General features: G+C 39.4%; 1 protein-coding gene across 2 annotated transcripts in view; it reads left to right on the top strand.

Moving 5' to 3' along the window:
• The window catches only part of slc22a31 (solute carrier family 22 member 31), a 52,591-nt gene extending 34,271 nt beyond the window's left edge, over positions 1–18,320 (top strand). For both annotated transcript variants that reach the window (XM_080186857.1, XM_080186856.1), the window contains exons 4-9: positions 2,677–2,845; positions 8,559–8,704; positions 9,924–10,032; positions 13,117–13,331; positions 15,226–15,337; positions 17,090–18,320. In XM_080186857.1, the coding sequence (XP_080042983.1) occupies positions 2,677–2,845; positions 8,559–8,704; positions 9,924–10,032; positions 13,117–13,331; positions 15,226–15,337; positions 17,090–17,495 (1,157 nt within the window). In that variant the 3' untranslated portion in view covers positions 17,496–18,320. The remainder of the gene's footprint in view (positions 1–2,676; positions 2,846–8,558; positions 8,705–9,923; positions 10,033–13,116; positions 13,332–15,225; positions 15,338–17,089) is intronic.
• Positions 18,321–18,588: the final 268 nt, after the last annotated feature.

The raw sequence follows: 18,588 nt of genomic DNA, 5'->3' as shown, positions 1-18,588 counted from the left end.
CTCTATACCCTAGCTATGAATGTAACAGTACATCCTGCGCTGTCTCCTTTCCTTCTTTATGCACGGTATGCTTTGTCTGTATAGTGCACAAGAAACAATACTTTTCACTGTATACTAATACATGTAACAATAAATCAAATCAAATGATATCAAGTTGAGACTTCAAAAAAGCCAAAATACTCAACTACTTCATTTTAATAGAGAGGTTCTCTTTCGTGTGCTTAATTTTGACATTAAACCTAATGCAAGTTGCTGAAATTGGCTACTTTTTACTCTGGCTTGATCTAAGTTGCATTTCCTATTACTTTTTCACTGCCTTTCTCAGTAATTAATAATGTTAGTTTCATTTCTAATCTGGCAACTTGAGTTTCCCTTTGTTACAAAACAATCTCTGAACACAATTAACTGTATGTACCCCTTTTGATTTCTGCCTAACTTCTAGACTTGTGTGGGCAATTGTGGTAGATGAACATAATGATTTTATTATTGTCACATGTATTAGTATACAGTGAAAAGTATTGTTTCTTGTGTGCTGTACAGTGCAGCATACTGTTTGTAGAGAAGGGAAAGAGGAGGAGGGAACCGAGTGCAGGGTGTCGAAATTTGCTGATGACACCAAGATTGGGGGAACGGCAAATTGTGCGGAGGGTGTGGAGAGTCTGCAGAAGGATCTAGATAGGCTGGGCGAATGGGCCAGGAAATGGCAAATGGAATTTAATGTTGGCAAGTGTGAGGTGGTCCACTTTGGTAGGAAGAATGGTAGGAAGGACTATTACTTACGTGGCGAAAAACTGCAGCAGGCGACGGTGCAGAGGGACCTCGGGGTCCTTGTGCATGAATCGCAAAAACCCAGCTTGCAGGTGCAGCAGGTGGTCAGGAAGGCGAATGGGATGCTGGCCTTCATAGCGAGGGGGATTGAATATAAAAGTAGGGAGGTCTTGCTGCAGCTGTATAGGGCATTGGTGAGGCCGCAGCTGGAGTACTGTGTGCAGTTTTGGGCGCCGCACCTGCGCAAGGATATTTTGGCCCTGGAGGGAGTGCAGAGGAGGTTTACTAGGCTGATACCGGAGTTGAGGGGATTGAGCTATGAGGAGAGGCTGAATAAACTAGGCTTGTACTCGTTAGAGTTTAGAAAAATGAGGGGAGATCTCATTGAGACGTATAAGATGATGAATGGGATGGATAGGGTAGAGGTGGAGAGACTCTTCCCGCTCAAAAAAGACAGTAGGACTAGGGGGCACAGCCTCAAGATAAAGGGGAGGCGGTTTAGAACGGAGTTGAGGAGGAACTTCTTCACTCAAAGGGTGGTGAATCTCTGGAATTCTCTGCCCGTTGAAGTGGTGGAGGCTGCCTCGCTAAATATTTTTAAGAAGCGGGTTGATGGGTTCTTGATAAGAGAGGGGATTAAGGGTTATGGGGAGAGGGCGGGAAAGTGGAACTGAGCCACGACAGATCAGCCATGATCTTATTGAATGGCGGGGCAGGCTCGAAGGGCTAGATGGCCTACTCCTGCTCCTATTTCTTATGTTCTTATGTTATGTTCTTAAGTCATAGCTAGGTGTAAAAAAAAAACAAAGCTCAACTAAATACGAAGTAGGTCCATTCAAAAGTCTGATGGCAGTAGGGAAAAAACTGTTCCTTGAGTCAGTTGGTATGTGACCTCTAACTTTTGTACCTTTTTCCCGATAAAAGAAGGTGGAAGAGAGAATGTCTGGGGTGCAAGAAGTCCTTATAATGCATGCTGCTTTTTTGAGACAGCAGCAAGTGTGGACAGTATCATAGTGATTGTCTCTCTCCCCTTCTGCTTCCATAATGTAACGGGAATCCTAACAGTATTAGAATACACTTAAATGTAATAATCAGGCCTCTATTCCTGATTAAAACCTAAGTTGCTGCCTGTATGCCGTTGTGGGGCCAGCCCTCGGATTTCCTTTTATCTCTTTGCAAGCAATATGGCAATGGAAGCCGCCATTGGGGCCCGTGGCTTCCGTGCCATATTTCTGCCTAGTGCCATACTCTACAAATAAAAAAGAGAAAATTCCACCCATTTTGACTCAGCCAATTACTTTTCAACCTCAACATTTCATTTTACCCATTACAAAGACCATTTGCTTTTATTTTTATAACATTTCTCTGTCTGTTGCCCCTACCTCACCCCATATGCCATTGAAATCTTCCATAGATGTCTTCCTTGATCTTTAGAGCACTTGCATTACCTTTCTTCTTGCCGATTTGCCATCTTTCACTATTCAAACATATGCAAAACTCAGCTGCTCATAGCTTAGCCCTTACCTTTCGTACTTGTTTCCTCACTGCCCTGTATTGGATTCCAGTCCACAAAATCTAAATTAGCCTTTTCCTTTCATCCATCACCTTGCTCATCTCTAGATCTTTAATCTTTTGCAGCTTTACAATGCCCTGCACCCCCACCTCCCCAAAGTAAACTCTGTTAGTTTCACTGTAGTCTACCTCCGCTTTTTCTGGCCTTCAATTAGTCCGCATCCTTTTCAGTGCCATTCTTGAGAATCACTTTGTCAAATTCCCCAGGCTTGCCACTTCTTTCTTTCTCTCTCTCATTCTCATTTTTCTTTTAAATTGTAGAAAGGATTAGTCAGGCTGGAAACACAAAATATTAGAATTTTTCAATTTCCAGTATTAACTTTATTTTCCACCTAGGGTTGGAGATGTGTGACCCACCACACCGATTGATAGTCACAATGATTGCTGGATTCTTCACAGTAGGAGGGGAGATATTGCTACCAGGATTAGTTGAATTATGCAAAGATTGGAGAGTTTTACAAGGTGTTGTCACTGTCCCCTTCGTATTACTCCTCATTTATTGGTGGTAAGTGCTTTAACAGTAAGTTAGTCATTTTACTGTGTTAGAAAACTCAGTTAGCATAAACCTACCAACTCTGTTCTGTTGCAAATTTGGAAATTTGTAGAAATTTTTCCTTTATAATAACCCTGGATATTACAGGCATGAAGTCTTTTAAAAATCATGCTTGGGATGTGGGCATTGCAGGCTAGACCAGCAATTATTGCCCATCCCTAATTGCCTGAGAGAAGGCAGTGGAGAGTTGCCTTCTTGAACTGCCACAGTCCATGTACTGTAGGTACACCCACATTGCTGTTAGTGAGAAAGTTCCAGCATTTTGACCCAGTGACAGTGAAGGAACAGCAACATATTTCCAAGTCAGGTTGGTGAGTGGCTTGAAGGAAACTTGCAGGTGGTGATGTTCCCATGAGTGCTGCCTTTATCCTTGATTTATATCAATGGTGAGTTTAGAAGATGCTGTCTAAGGAGCCTTGGTGAACAGTGCACAGCTTTTGAACGTGCAAAGATATTTTTGTTTTAGAAACATTAAGGTAGTGATTTTTTTTTTTAAAAAGGCATTTTTCTCATATATAGTTCATTCTAACTGCTGAATTTCACTTGTAGTTGTGTTTAAAAAGTTTTGATAGGACTACTAATGTTGTCAGCTATGCTGTTATGCTTTTGTGGAGTCATGCAATCAACACAGCTTTCTTTAATGTGATGCCTTAATGTGAAAAAAACAGCTGTTGTTTCAGGCATCTAATCTAGAACAAATGCAAAGACAACATGAGATATTAATAGGCATGGAGAAATGAGGATTTAAGGAAGGTCTTAAAGGAAATGGAAATGTGGAAGAGTTTAGAACATAACAGAAGCAGAAGGAAATCATGCAGCTCGTCAAGCTTGTTCCATCTTCAACATAATAGTGCCTAATCTTGGATTATTTCTCCACTTCGTTTGCCCCCATATCTCCTGATTCCTTGAGAAACCAAAAATCCTGCCTATCTCAGCCTTTGAAGTATTCAGTGAGGGACTTTTTGAGGTACAGAAATATTCCAAATATTCAAACCCTTTGAAGAAATTTCTCATCTTGCTACAAAATGATTGGTCTCTTATCCTGAAGTTGTGCAGATTCTGCAGCCTGGGAGTACATTGCCTCAGTATCTACCCTGTCAAGCTCTTTCTTAATCTTGAATGTTTCAATAAGATCGCTCCCCACTCTTCTAACCTCCAGATAATATAGATAAAGTTTACTCAGCTTGTCATAGTAGGACATCTCTCTCATCCCAGGGCTCAATCTTTGCTGAACTGCATCTAATGCCAGTATCTTAATATAAGTTCCTCATGGCACAAGCCTAAAGCCTCAGAAGAAGCCTTGAAGTTTTGCCCACCCCATCTCCAGCATATGGCTTGCAGGCCTACCAGCCTATAGACATGTCCTGACATTTATGAACAAAAGTCTGACCTATAGCTAAATAATCCATTGCCTTGTGGATACTTTGGGAGAGTTGAAGCTAAGGGAATAACTCTGGTCAATATATGTGCACAAGACAGCCATGATCGGCATGAAACTTTATTGGTGAGCATTGACGCAGCTTCCTGACAAGCGACCAAACTTCCTGAGTGGATCATGGTGGGGGGAAAAAATTGTCCATTCATCTGGCAGAGAAACTATTTAGAAGAAAAATCTGAGGAGGTTATAGGGTGCACAGTAAGGAATTTGCAACTTCTGATAAAAGAACTGACCACAGTTCAGAAAATGTTCTCTCCTTCCACCTCTTAATTCAAACTGGGCCAGTTTACTTCCGATGTTGTGCTTGACTGCAGAGACAAGACTAGTCTTATGAGGAATTTGACATCGCTGTCATCAAAACGTATTTACCTACTGTGAGATTTCAATACAAGAGTGGGCACAGACCATGAGCCATGGCTGCCTTAGAAAGATAAATGAGAATGAATAGAGACTAATTGAGCTTTGTTCCTACTGTTATGATTCAGGTCAGAAACTCAAGTGTTTTATGGAACCCACCTGGATCATAAGTTTTGCACCTTGAATTCGGCTAGGACAAGCATGATATGCCTCACCTTAAGTATGATTCAAATGACCGACTAGGAAGCTTTTATCAAACAAAGTTTATTTAAGAATATAGTTAACATGTATGGAAAGAAAATTAGCAATTAACTTTTATCAATTACAAAAGAAAACAGCCACAATAATGTATAACCCTTAACAAATATACCTAAGATGTTCCAATCAACCATACACAAAACACACAGGTTTAACACAGCAAAGACTAATGCTCACGTGATACTGGAATTGATACTTTGGTTGGAGAATTAAAAATCCTGACTTTTCAGCCTTGTAACTGCTAGCAGCCTCTGGATACATTGAGAACAGTTTGAAGTCAGAACAGCTTCCCAGAATGCCAGGGAGACACTCTGGTCAAGTTATCAACAACAGATGTTCTGTTCTAGAAAGGCAAGAAATCTTGCTTTCAGTAACCAACCGAATTTCCAAAATCAGGATGAGAGAGAGAAAGACACTGCTTTCAGTTTGATGTCCCTTCTAAAACTAACACTGCAGCCAAACAGAAAATGAAAACTTACATTCAGTAGGAAGAAAAAGATTGTCCCGAACTCATGACGTTTCTCTTAACAATGCAGGGTCATAAAACAACCCAGAGTAAAAATAAACAAGCCCCATTAAACCATTGAAGGAGCAATAAAAAGGCTTCTATAGACAACTTGGCAAAACTGAGAGCTGCAGAGAACATGATTTTTTTAAAAAAATCTCAAAGGTGCACCAATGTCACATTACCACAAACTTTATGTAAATAAGACCTTCTTTCAGAACAAACTACGCAATAGTATCCTGGAGAGACATCCAAGATTCAGAGCATTGGCACCAGCTGGATCTGATCGAGATGTGACTCTAAATAACATTTTCAACACACACAACTATCACAGAATAGCTGTGATATAGTTGGTCCCTGCCTTGCATCAGGGTTAGGATGCAATCTTGAAATTTTTTCATTCAATGAGGAAATGCTGCCCTCATCAACCAGTCATACGTTTTCTGACATTCCCCAACAGAATGCAGAAGTAAAATGGAACATATTTAGAAACAACATCGTACTCTCCACATTTGAGAAGCAAGAGCAGAAAAATGCTGACTGGTTTGACATTAGCATCATTGTGACAAAACCTGTCACTGAAGCTAAATGGTTCACTCTGATTATTTGTGAGAGATATGTGAATAAGAAGACTCTAAATTGCTAAGTGCTACCTGAAGATTATGATGTGATGTACCTATAAATGCTGGTTCCAAATTTGCCAGCATGTTCCGATATCTTTGACACAGAATACCAGAGGCAGTTGTGAAGGAACCAGAAAGACAATGGGTCCATCAATAAAGAAAATGGCTTAGTTGAAAACCAGGAATACGACATCATCACGGACTCTAGGAAACAGTTTAAGAAGTGGGTGGAACAATACCTTTGGTGAATTTTTCTAGTGGTGTATTGAGGAAGGAAGTATTTGCCTGTGTTTCCCTTGCCAGACAGCAGACCGTGATTGAACATAACCCCAAAACGCAGTGTGATTTTAGAACTGCAAGATCCACAATTTGACATGGACAAATCATTGGACCATTGGATTGTCTCTCCACTCCTGTTTCTTTACATGGAGATGGAGCTCCGCATTTCTGGTCTGGACTTCTGAAACAGACCTCTTCAGAAATGCAGAGCATGCCTGTTCTGGAAATCCTTCATATTGCAGAATCATCAGGAGAAGACAAGCACACCCACTGTTTATACCAGTACATGTATTTTGCTAAGTCTTCATTCACTATTGCACTAAAAAAACTTTGGAATCTTAGCTTTTCAGTGTGTTAGTGAATGAGTCTGAATGAGAAGAGTGGTAGGTGGTAGGGTGCTGAGGTTTGATCGGTGGGGGGCGGGCGAATGAATCAGTGTGTCAGGATGGGAGGGTTGGTCGGTTGTATATTCACCCAGGAGTTAGACTTTTTTTTTCCAGTCTAACATTTCATAGATACTGTGCAACTAACTGAGTCAGAACACTCTGAAGTCGCCCATTCTAACTCCAAGTTGATTTTTTTAGGTTTTCACATTCAGGGAAATTTGTGGGCCAATGGATTGCTTATTGGTGTATACTGGACTATTTTGAGTGCTAGCTAGTATGTTGGAACTCTATCTTTAGAATTGCAATGAAGGGATTTCTCTACAGAATTTTGGTTTCCTATTTCTACTGCCCACTCCCATGCTGCATAGGTGTCAGCACTTGCATCGTGTTGGATCAAAGACTGAGCCTTGAAAGGAGCACACATTTATGGATACTACTTTGTTTCAGTTTGTACATGAATGATCATTTTATTAAAATATATATTGGAATACCCCTTCCTTTTTTAAAGAGATGGAATAAAAGGGGATTGGAAGGGTTCCCTGGGTATGGATTCATATGACTTTTTTTATACTGTCTTACCTGCACCCCAACCTTTCCCAAGTTGATAGTTAAAACTTTTCACTTTAAGACAAGAAGTATGATACTTGGCTTTCAGGCATTGTGTCATCTATGGAATGTGCCACACTTGTAATGTCACATCCTAGAATATAGTTGCAAATATTAGCTGGGATGTTCTGTTTCTTCAGATTTTCTACTTGTCCAAACGAATAGTTGGAAATGTGGCCATTCTCTGATTCTGGTGGAAAACATATGGTTCATTTGCAGTAAGAATAACTTCTTAAATTATTTAATCCATAAAGCAATCATGTTCCAAAATGAGCATTACATTTTAAAAGAACTCTCCTAACAAAATGTTCTGCAATACTTAAAGCCTGTTGGAAACCTGTTGTGTTGAGTCTTCATAATTTCTAGAAACATTCCTATAATTTCTAGGAACTCAACAAGGCTCATTGACAGTACGTTCCAAACCCACAATCATTGTCATCTTAAAAGACAAGGGCAGCAGATGCATAGTAAGACTACCACCTAGAAGTTCCCTCCATGCTAAACAACACCATGGCTTGGAAATGTAACAGTTCCTTCCTTGTAACTGGGTCAATATCCTTAACAGGACTGTGGGTATACCTACACCAAGTGGACTGCAGCAGTTCAACAAAGCCACTCATTACCATCTTATTGAGGGCAAATGGTAAATGCTGGTCTTGCCAGCAATGCTCGCATCCCATGAATGAATAAAACTTTCTGACATCTGAGTAGGAATTTACACTTTCGGTGACTTGGATACAAAACTTTAACTAGCTGATAACTCTTTTAGTGGTGTACTTGCATCAGAATTGGGATGAATGTTTTCATGGTAGCTTCTGAAGACATATTTACTGGATTAATCATCTGAAATGCTGTTATCTGACTGAAAATATCAATGTGACAGGACTTCAGGCTTAAATGTACTTATCACAAATAAGCAACATAAATCTCTCCTGTTAGAGCTATTGTTATTTCAGTCTACTCAGTGGAATGAAGGTGCCTTAAAGCCACTTAATTTTCAATCTCCTTAAATCCCCATCCAGTTTAATTCCCAAAATGGTAAGGTGCATGAACTGTTCAGCGTACGTACACTGCACAAATAGATGTTTTTGATTTCTTTTGTAATCTTTCTTTGGGGGAGAATTGTTTTCTTTTTCAGTAGGATCAGTGAAATTTTTAGTAACATTTTATTAGTCTACTTATGGAACTAAATGAATTTTTGAACAATTTACAGTGCTCCAGCTTTATTTCCAGAGTCTCCACGCTGGCTTCTTGCAACCAGACAGATTGAGAGGTGTAAGCAAATACTGCGGGGTATAGCAACTGGTAATGGTGTCAACATGGATGATGAATTATACACTCCCTGCAATGTATTTAATGGTAGGTGACCTACCATGATTTGGGATGGTGAAGTAATTGAGTTCCAACAGTGTTTTAACGGTGTACAGAACAAGTCCACCAAGTCTGTTTCCTAAAGTGCATTTTGTTTTTCCACTTAACTACACGTAGGAAGTTCTGTATAAACTGGCAAGTCATCGAAACCTGTACTCCTCCCACCATCCTTGACTCGCCGCAATTCAGACCTATGCTAATGTCTTCCACGGACATTTTCTGGTTACATTATTCTACAAGGACACACAGTAATGCCCTGTTTATTATGTGATTATCAATTTATTCTTGCAATCTGCAATTCTATTTCATCCATGTGTATCTGAAACAAAATCTTCTAGAAATGCAGCAAATCAGCAGGAAGGACAAAGACAGGTTAATATTTTGAATATCCTTCCATGAAAAATGCATTTCATAGAATTTTTTGAGGCTACGTGGAAAGCTTGAGCAACATAATTTGAAATATAAATAAAAGTCTATTTTTTAAATCTGTTATCAGTCTGTTAACTGTTGTCTGTCAAAGACTGTAAAAGAAGTCTCACAACACCTGGTTAAAGTCCAACTGGTTTATTCGGAGTCTTGCTCCTTCAGGTGAATGTCAGCAGAGCGAGACTCCGAAAGCTTGTAGTACCAAATAAACCTGTTGGACTTTAGCCTGGTGTTGTGAGACTGCTTACCCCAGTCCAACGCCGGCATCTCCATATACTGTCTGCTGAAGAACCAAATATTAAGATGGTTGGCTAAAAGATGTACGTGTTACGGAGGTTCTGAAGGGACAGGAGCAATGGGATTTAGGAGACAAGTTAGAGTATGTCGAATGGGAAGGAAAAGCGTGGTTGCCAGTAAAGGGCAATTTGTTTATTCTCAGGATATTAGCATCACTGGTAAGGTTGATATGTATTGGCCAAACTAGTTCCTTTGTAAGACTGTGATGCTTACTGGACTATTTTAGAGGACAATTAGTCAATATGCAGGCAAAACTTTTAACACTTTGGAGACCAATGTCACATTTCTCCTCAATGTCCTGCTCTCCAGAGAAAACAAATGCAATTTTTTGAGTTTCTCCTAATAATCTTGGTTATAATGGACACACTATTCAAAATAAGTTCTGAGCATCTTAAAATACGGCATGCATATCATCCTTCAGTGTATTAAAGATCATGATTGAGAATTTTGCCTCCTTTCCCACCTCTTCCACCCTCAACCACAGAAATGGATTCCGTGTTTGGAGAATATACACAGTCTCGTCTGTATACTTTGTGTGATATGGCAACCTCTCGAGTTATTTGGAAGAACATCTTAATATTGGGGTTCACCACGTAAGTAAAGCTGTTTAGTAATAAACTTGTTCTGCTACTCCAAGGTCCATTTGTTTTATTTCAGAAAATGGTTGAAACATTGTCCTGCTATCTTGGATGTACGTTGATCAGTTTGCATCTCTAATGTGGTGTAATAGTGATCTGCATTTATGTAGCATCTTTATTATCACTAGCAAGGGGTCAGCATTTGTACCCTTCCTGGGCACAAAACCAATCCTGCCAGCAGAACAGGGCTGGGAACTCTGGCAGCGTCAAACAGGGTGTGAACACAACTTCTGGTCTTGTATGCAATCTTACCAGCCCACCACGCCGGCTATAAGCTTATAGCCAAATAGGATAAACCCAGCTAAGCAAAGTCAGCTCTGCCAAAATAGACAGCAGAAGACAAGAATTAGAGAAGGATGGTGTAGTTAACCATATCAAAATCTGCCAAAAAATTGAGGGCGATAGACCATGGCTACAGTTAAAGAGAATATGTGAAAAGAATTTGAATGCTTTAACGTAGTTTCTTGCAAATGCAAAAGTACACATTGTTTCATGGAATGTAACCCTACTCAAGTTGGAAGGTTGGCTGTTATTAGGAACCGTGGCTGAGATACAATTGAGCTGCAGTTCCTTGGTTGGGAATTAGATGTGTAGCCAAAACAAAATAGTGAGTATGAGTTCATGCCTAATAGTGATTGTACTTCAGTGTTTTGGAAAGTCCTAAGATAGGAAAGGTGCTATATGAATGTGATTTATTTGTCCTTGATGGTGATGGGGAAGTAAAAAAAAGCCTAATTTTCTTCCTTTGTATTCCACTACAATTTTCTTTCGAACTTCCTGGGACATGCCATGATGAAGGATGCCAATGAGTAATGGAACAGTGGTGCAAATATACAAAATATTTAAAGACACAAATGCAGTTGGAAAAGGCCAAAGAAATGGGAAAATCAAATTTTGAGTTTTATATGTAGGAATACAAAGAATTTGATTACTAAACTGAGAAAATAGTTAAGCCAAAGTTGATATCCTGTATGTAATTTAATTTCACGTATCCACAATTTTAAACTGTTCATCACCCTGCAGTTTCTTGCATGCAAGAAACTATCGTAGCATAAATTTTGACATTCTGCTAATGCACAGCTCCAGTTCATTTTGAGGAGTGGTCACTGCATAGATTCATGCATCATGCCACTAGCTAAAGCACAAGAATCCAAAATACTCCATCTACCCTGTTTTCTGCTTTTTAAACTTTGAGACGTGCTATTATTTTACCTTCTGGTACCATGAACTCAAATGGCATCATTTTAAAAATGTTCTTCTGAAATTCCTGGCATAATCGTTTTATCTTAATCTACAATAAGTAATTTTATTTATATGATTTAACTAATATATACATTTTACTAAGCAGTGTTGTGTTCCTGATGGATCATCCCTTTCTAACCTAATGCTGTCTCAGGTGTTCTCTAACAGTTGTACTACTGATGCAAGGCTCTTTAGTCGCCCAAAAATGTAACATTCCTTCACCCACTGGTCTTCTGGGAGAATGGCACTTCTGCTAATTCATTCCTTGAGTGTTCTACATTTAAGTAGCTTAGAAAATTTGCATTTCATCAAGTCGTAGCAACTTGTGTTGTGTTCATGCTAAATCAATTAGGATTATATTCATTGGAGTCTAGAAGAATGAAAGGGGATGGATTAGATGGGGTAGATTCAGAGAGTGTTCTGGGGCATCCAGAACTAAGGGTCATAGTTTAAGGATAAGTGGTAAAGCTTTTAGGACTGAGTTGAGGAGAAATTCCTTTGTCCCCGAGAGTGGTGAATCTCTGGAATTCAGTACCACATAAAGCAGTTGAGGCCAACACGCTAATTTCAAAAAGGAATTCAGGGGTTAGAAGGATCAAGGGATATAGAGGGAAGGCAGTTAAGGGTATTGAATTTGATAATCAGCCATGATCATAATGAATGGCAGAGGAGGCTCAAAAGGCCAAATCGTCTAGTCCTGCTTCTACCTTGTATGCGTGTTTCCCCTTCATTTATATGTACAGTGACAATATTTATTTAGCATCTCTCATAGCAGATATTAAGGTCGCTTTCTTGGCTTAATCCCTTACTGACTGTCCACTTGACCTAGGTGATACAAGTAGCATGAGACTTCTCTATCTTTTATATTGACTGCTGTCCTGTTTTGCATACTTTTAAGTTCTTTTATGCCGTCTGTTTTTCAATGATCTTTATTTTCTAATTTAGCACTATTAGAGCCCTCTACCTTAACACGAAGGTGATCTTTTTCAAAGTCATTTGTTATTGCTCTTCTCATTGAAACTGACAGAATAATGAAAGGCCTGGATAGAATGCACATGGGGAAGATCTTTCCATTAGTGAGAGAGACTGGGATCTGAGGGCACAGCCTCCAAGTAAAGAGACTGAACTGAGATGAGGAGGAATTTCTTCAGCCAGAGGGTGGTGAATCCGTTGAGTTCAATACCACAGAAGGCTGTGAAGGCCAGATCATTGAGTGCATTTAAGACAGATACTTGATTGATAAATTGGTAAAGGGATCAAGGATTATGGAGAAAAAGCAGGAGAATGGGGTTGTGAAACTTATCAGCCATGATTGAATGGCGGAGCAGACTCGAGGGGCCAAATGGCCTAGTTCTGCTTCTAATGGTCTACTGACTTTTACTGGTGTGGATTCTACAGATGTTGATAGCTTTGTATCATAATTTTCCCAAATAATCATTCTTCATGTGTAAGCCTGGAGAATGAATGACGGTGACTGTTGGACAATGAAGTGCACTCACCAGTTTCATAATTAAGACTGGAAGAAATTCTGCTGAAAATAAAAGATGGCTTCTCATAATCTTGTTCAAGAAATTAAAATCCTATGCTGAAGACAGTTTTGCTTTATTGCATTATTAGTGCATATTTTCACTGAGATTTAAAGATGACTGGTTTGTACAAAATAAAAATGCCTATTTATTACCATCTTACCACCAGCTATCACATCTACTTACCCTCCTCCTGAATTTCTATTCTGATTAGTGTGTTAGCAATTAGTGAGTCCACCAAGAGAATATAACCTTATTTGTTTCATTCTAGGTTTATCGGCAGTGGAATTCAGCACTGCTTTTCTCAAAGCCTCGTTAGTTATAGCCCCAGTTTCTACTTGAATTATTTTGTCACTGCTGGTGCTGAAGGTGTGGCTCTCCTTTTCCTATATTTTACTGTGAACAAGTTTGGCCGACGTGGTATTCTACTGCTCTCAACAACCATCACAGGAATGTCATCACTGTTGTTGCTTGCTCTTATACAGTGTAAGTATAGATGATTACGACAGATTTTTAGCTCAAAATAGAAAAGTCTTAGTATTTCTAAGTCTAGCTATACAATTTGTGGTGTTTCTTGGTGAGAAATTTTATAATAACTACTGACTATCTGATCATCTAGGTAAAGTCATCTGGAACAGCAATCTTTCAGAATTGAATTAAAAAAGTGAAGTATTTTGACCGTGTGTCGCAGTTGGAAGAGACTAAAATCACATTTGCTAAATTGCAATAAGAAGTGAAAATGTTGTTGTGTTTACAGTGTCTGTTACAAATCCAGTTGTGCCAAATATGATAGCAGTGAAAACAGAATGGTATAATCTCTGATATTGGCAAAGTCCAATGTTGGATGGGAAAAGCAGAGTTGAGCTACCTACAACAATGGTTTTTTGACTTTTCTGCCACACTATTGTGCAACACTTAAGTCAAAAAAATTAACAGACATGGGTTCCATGCTATATCTGGTATCTGATTCACCTGCCCCACCATCATCTGTGTTTCGATGATCCGGTTGCCACATATAAAGGTTACTCCTGTGTGCAGTCGTCACACTATGGAGTTTGCTGAGAAATGATGGCTGTCAGGAAACACGCCACATGGCACAATAGGGTGGTACGCTGACACCGTGATTAGCAATGCTGCCTCATAGCTCCAGGGATCCAGATTCAGTTCCAATCTTGGGTGACTGTGAAGTTTGCACATTCTCCCTGTGTCTGTGTGGGTTTTTCCCATATGTTCTGATTTCCTCCCACAGTCCAAAGATGTAGTTAGGTGGATTGGCCATGAATAGCCCCTTAGTATCCCATTAGCCATGGGAAATGTATAGGGTTATGGGGATAGGGTAGGGGAGAAGGTCTGTTTATGATACTCTGTCAGAGAGTCGGTCTAAGGGCCAAATGGCCTATTCTGCACTACAGGGATTCTATGACCAAAGTTCTTCGATGTCTCCCTGGAGCGATTGCTAGGTTTGGTGGAGGCTCGCAATGATGTTTTGGAGACACAAAGACAGAGTGGGAAAGGACCGCTTCAGCTCCAGATCCGCTGAACCTTGAAAGCAGAGCCAGGGCACCTCCCCATGTCTTAGCCCTACCGAGTGTGTCCACCAAGGTTATCATAGAATACATGTAGCAACCAGTAGGCTGCACCTAGATATAAGAGCAGGTTAGGGAAGGTTAAAAAGTTGTAGTTGCACAACATGGACAAGGGTGTTGATCACTTGTACATAATATTCAATTCTGTAAATAAACTCCCACTAATTTCAGCCTTTCTGTGGCTCCTTGTTATCATGAGCTATGTTCCTGTCAGTCTGAAGTGAAAATCTGGTTCCTGAATGAGATGAAGGCCGGGTGCTCAGTGCCGTATGGGGCTTTCTCCCTTTTACTTTGTGGAAGCTTACCATTGATGGATTTCCTTCACGGTGACTAAACTCATCAGTTAGGCCCATATTTTGATGGGAATAAGAGTATCTACCACAGTCATTCTCCATTGTGTGCTTTTAGCACACAATGGTGTGCAGACAGGTGTGACTGGCCCTCATCCCAGCAGCCTCTGCCCACCTCAATGGTTCTGCTTATGAAGGATGCTGTGGGATCAAGAGAGGTTTAACTTTCCCTGCTGCATCACCATAATATGATGGTCATTGAGAGCAAGCAACCTGCCATGAGCCATACAGGAGTCAGACATTCACAGAAGTTTTGTGTGAGGATCTCTACACTGTCCCCAAGTTGTCATCATCCCCCTGGAATGTAAGGTCCATGAATATCAACTGTGTTGGAGACACGTGCTGCTCCATCACCTTCTCGGGTTCCCCCAAAATACCTATTTGGTAATCAACTTATGCTTTTCTCTATTACACCCCCAACTGTTTATTTTTTTTTTCCTGCAGACCTGCATCAAGGCTTTCGCCTGGCTCTCTCCATCTTGGGTCTGTTCTCAGCCTATGCTGTTGTTACACTGAGCATATTTTTTGCCAGCGAGGTTATTCCAACTGTAGTTAGGTAAGTACAGCAATAGGTTTTATGATTTTTTTTACATGTCAATTTTTTGCAGACTTTTTACAGACTTGTCACTAAAATTTGAGACCTTGAATCTGAATTAAAATGGCAAATATGCAATGTAGTAATACATTCCAAAACTACAAATGTCTAGAAGTAACAATGAAAAGCTAGAATTAAAATATCTTTTAATAAGTTATTTCAAAATTAATTCACCTTTGAAAGCTGCACGTTATTTTCAACACTGTCTGCAGGTAGTGCATTACTACGTTTTTAATGATGTGTGCTTTTGCACTTGCCTATGACTTTTTTCTCCAAACTCCACCTCCCCCGAAAAAGAACCTCCCTCTACTGGCAAAATTTCACAGCGGTCAATGTTGAAGCAGAAACTCAGGTTGATGCATGCAGTCTGCTATTAAAATCGCATAAGAGTGGAAGGTCAGAGGCCAGTTTGAAATGATAGGCTGCAAGGTCCTTTCTTCCCTGTTTTTACCTGTATTGGAAAGTGCTGGTCTTTCATTTGGCATGGTCAGCATAATCCATAACATCTCTAACCAGTAACTTGTCATGATAATAGACAGAAGCCCACATAACGTGCATTTAGACCTTTTATATTTCTAAGCTACTTGGTTTGAATATTTTGATCTCTGGTTTATTACTGTGGTGGAATCCTCTTCCCATCTGGGAATATGAGCAGTAGAACAATTTTTGTTTTTTGTGTGTGTGAAAGATTGTGCCGCCATTGTATGTTTGGAACAAGTGTTATATCTAATATCAACTGATTTTGTTTGGAAAAAGATAGTATATTTTTGACTTATCCAGTAAGTCCTCATTTAAAGCTGTGGTTGTGTTTCTGAAAATCAAGATTTTAAAGTGAATTATGGGTTCTCAAGGAAATTGATGTGAAAGCCACAGTTAGATTCCTTCACACATTTCTTGCCCAGAAAAACCGAGGCACAAATTGAAATACTGTACCAGACACTGCGACCCAAGCAGGAATTTAAATGAATAAGTTGAATGAATGAATGAATCAATCAATCAATATAACAGAAGTATTATATAAAATCATATTGGATGACTTCAGATCACCAAAACAAGTTAGGAGTAGCACAGTTTTTGTGTTCATCCACAGCACACCTGAAACTCAGCTCATCTTTGTGTTAGCTTTCCTTTCTAACTCTCTTCACTCGCACCCCGTCCCCACCCGCCACCATATTCACTCATTATATTGGCCTCAGTCATGAACACCAATACGTAGAAAAGATCAAGTCTGCCTAAATGGGATCCAGCCCTAAAGGAATGAAACTTTTCTTTTGCAATAGTTAACTCTTAATGCCAGCGATGTTGGTTGATTTATTATTGATTTTGTTTGTCAGAATCTATCATGTTGTTATGCTTATACTTCAATGTTCTAAGGTGACTTTACTGAGCAAAAAAAAAGTTCCATTGTATTTCAAACAAAATCAGGAGCCCAAGATTGAAATGCTCTTGAAGCTGACGGTGGAACAGTAAAACTCGGGTAACAACTTCTGAATATTCACATTTAGCTGATTACCTGCTTCTCACCTGAAACTGCGGTAGCATTTGCCCATGAGTAACAGTGAGCACCATTTGCTTTATTGTTATTCTGACACACATTCTGTCCCTTTATGAATTAGATGAATTATGATTAGGTGTTCCAGAAACAGTTATAATGTCTGTTTTTATCTATATTCATGAATTCCTAATTTTTATCTTTGTAAAATGTTTTTGCAGAGGTGCAGGCTTAGGCCTTATTCTGGCAACAGGCTGTATTGGAAAAGCAACGTCGCCAATAATGAAACTCCACAATAAACGTGGCTTTTTTCTTCTTCATGTTGTGTTTGCCTCTTTTGCTGTCCTCTCAGTACTGTGCATCATGTTGCTTCCAGAAAGCAAAAGGAAGTCACTCCCAGAATCTTTGAAAGATGGTGAAAAACTGAAACGTCCTCCAATGTTTTTATCACAAAACAAGGATAGAGCCCCTCTGCTGCATTCAAAACATCGCAGACGTTATAATCCAGAAAACTATTCCAAGCTTGTAACAGCAACCAAGAAAATGTTGGCCCAAAACGTCCCTTTTCAATCACAGGATCCTGGGAATGAAAATGGGACTGAGGAGACCAAGGAGTCGACATCTTAGCCAATTATTCATAGTGAATATAGAAATGAAGAAATACTCTATCCTGTCTTTTTTGCACAACAGCAAATGGTCATTTGGACGTTACAGACTGTCTGGCTAAACTAGTCAACATAAAAGCTGAGCTCTGAGAGAGTTCAATTTTCTGTTAGAAGTTCATTTTTCTAAAGATATGTGCCTTCCATAATGACGATAAGTGTAAATTGGAACTAGGATAAAGCACTAAATGCTGAATGTACTTTCAGGTTGTGTAAATCTCCAGTCATTTGTGTATCAATAGGCTTGTGTTGTATGTTGTCTGTTGCAAGTGATGTGCATAATATGGTCCGTTGATTATTGTGCTCTCTTTTACAGCCAAATGTATCAAAATCTAACGAAGCTTGTCTTGGATCAGCTCAGCATGGGATCCTGAGTTGCTTTTTTTTTTGCAGTATCCATTTCATTCACTGCCATGTAAATATTTTAGCCTGGGCTGAATTATGTTTCAAATGTTTTTGGTTCATGGAGGTTGAATTCCTTGCTTTCCATTCTACAAGAGAATCATTTGGTCAAATCCTTGTATGAGATGGTGTTGCTGAGTGTAAGAAAAGCCTTTAATTTGTTTAATTGTTTTACTGCAGTAAAAAGGGAAAATATTTCCTATTACTGCAAAACTTGGCCAATTTTGCTAATTATGTTAGACTCAGCAACATACATTATGCATTGGACTTTGGTTATTTGTTATACACTTGAATTATTTTGTATTGTCATGAAAATGAATCAGAAGTTTATTGGGTTCAGTTCCAAATAACAAAATGATTAATACAAGATTCTTTTAGGTCTGCTCAATCATTGTATGTTCATGATTGCAATACAGGTTAGAATATCATATCTCCATGTTTATTCTTCCCCTGAGTGATTGGTTCTTCAGAGCTTGGGCCTGATGTTTGCCAACACAGTACAATGATGCAGTACAGTTTAAGAGCTGTGGTTCATAATTAATTACATTTATTTTGCTGTTGCCCAATCCAAAGTTTATATTCTGTAGGAATTCTTACTTGAACAACCTAGCAAAAGGCTTTATGGTTGGTTTGAGGAGCTGATAGCTTGGATTGTG

The sequence above is a fragment of the Carcharhinus amblyrhynchos genome, chromosome 4, assembly GCF_965287045.1.
Source record: "Carcharhinus amblyrhynchos chromosome 4, sCarAmb.v2.hapA, whole genome shotgun sequence".
NCBI classification, from domain to species: Eukaryota; Metazoa; Chordata; class Chondrichthyes; order Carcharhiniformes; family Carcharhinidae; genus Carcharhinus; species Carcharhinus amblyrhynchos.
The sequence above is the reverse complement of the archived record's forward strand: the minus strand, read 5'-3'. Positions and strand labels throughout refer to the sequence as shown.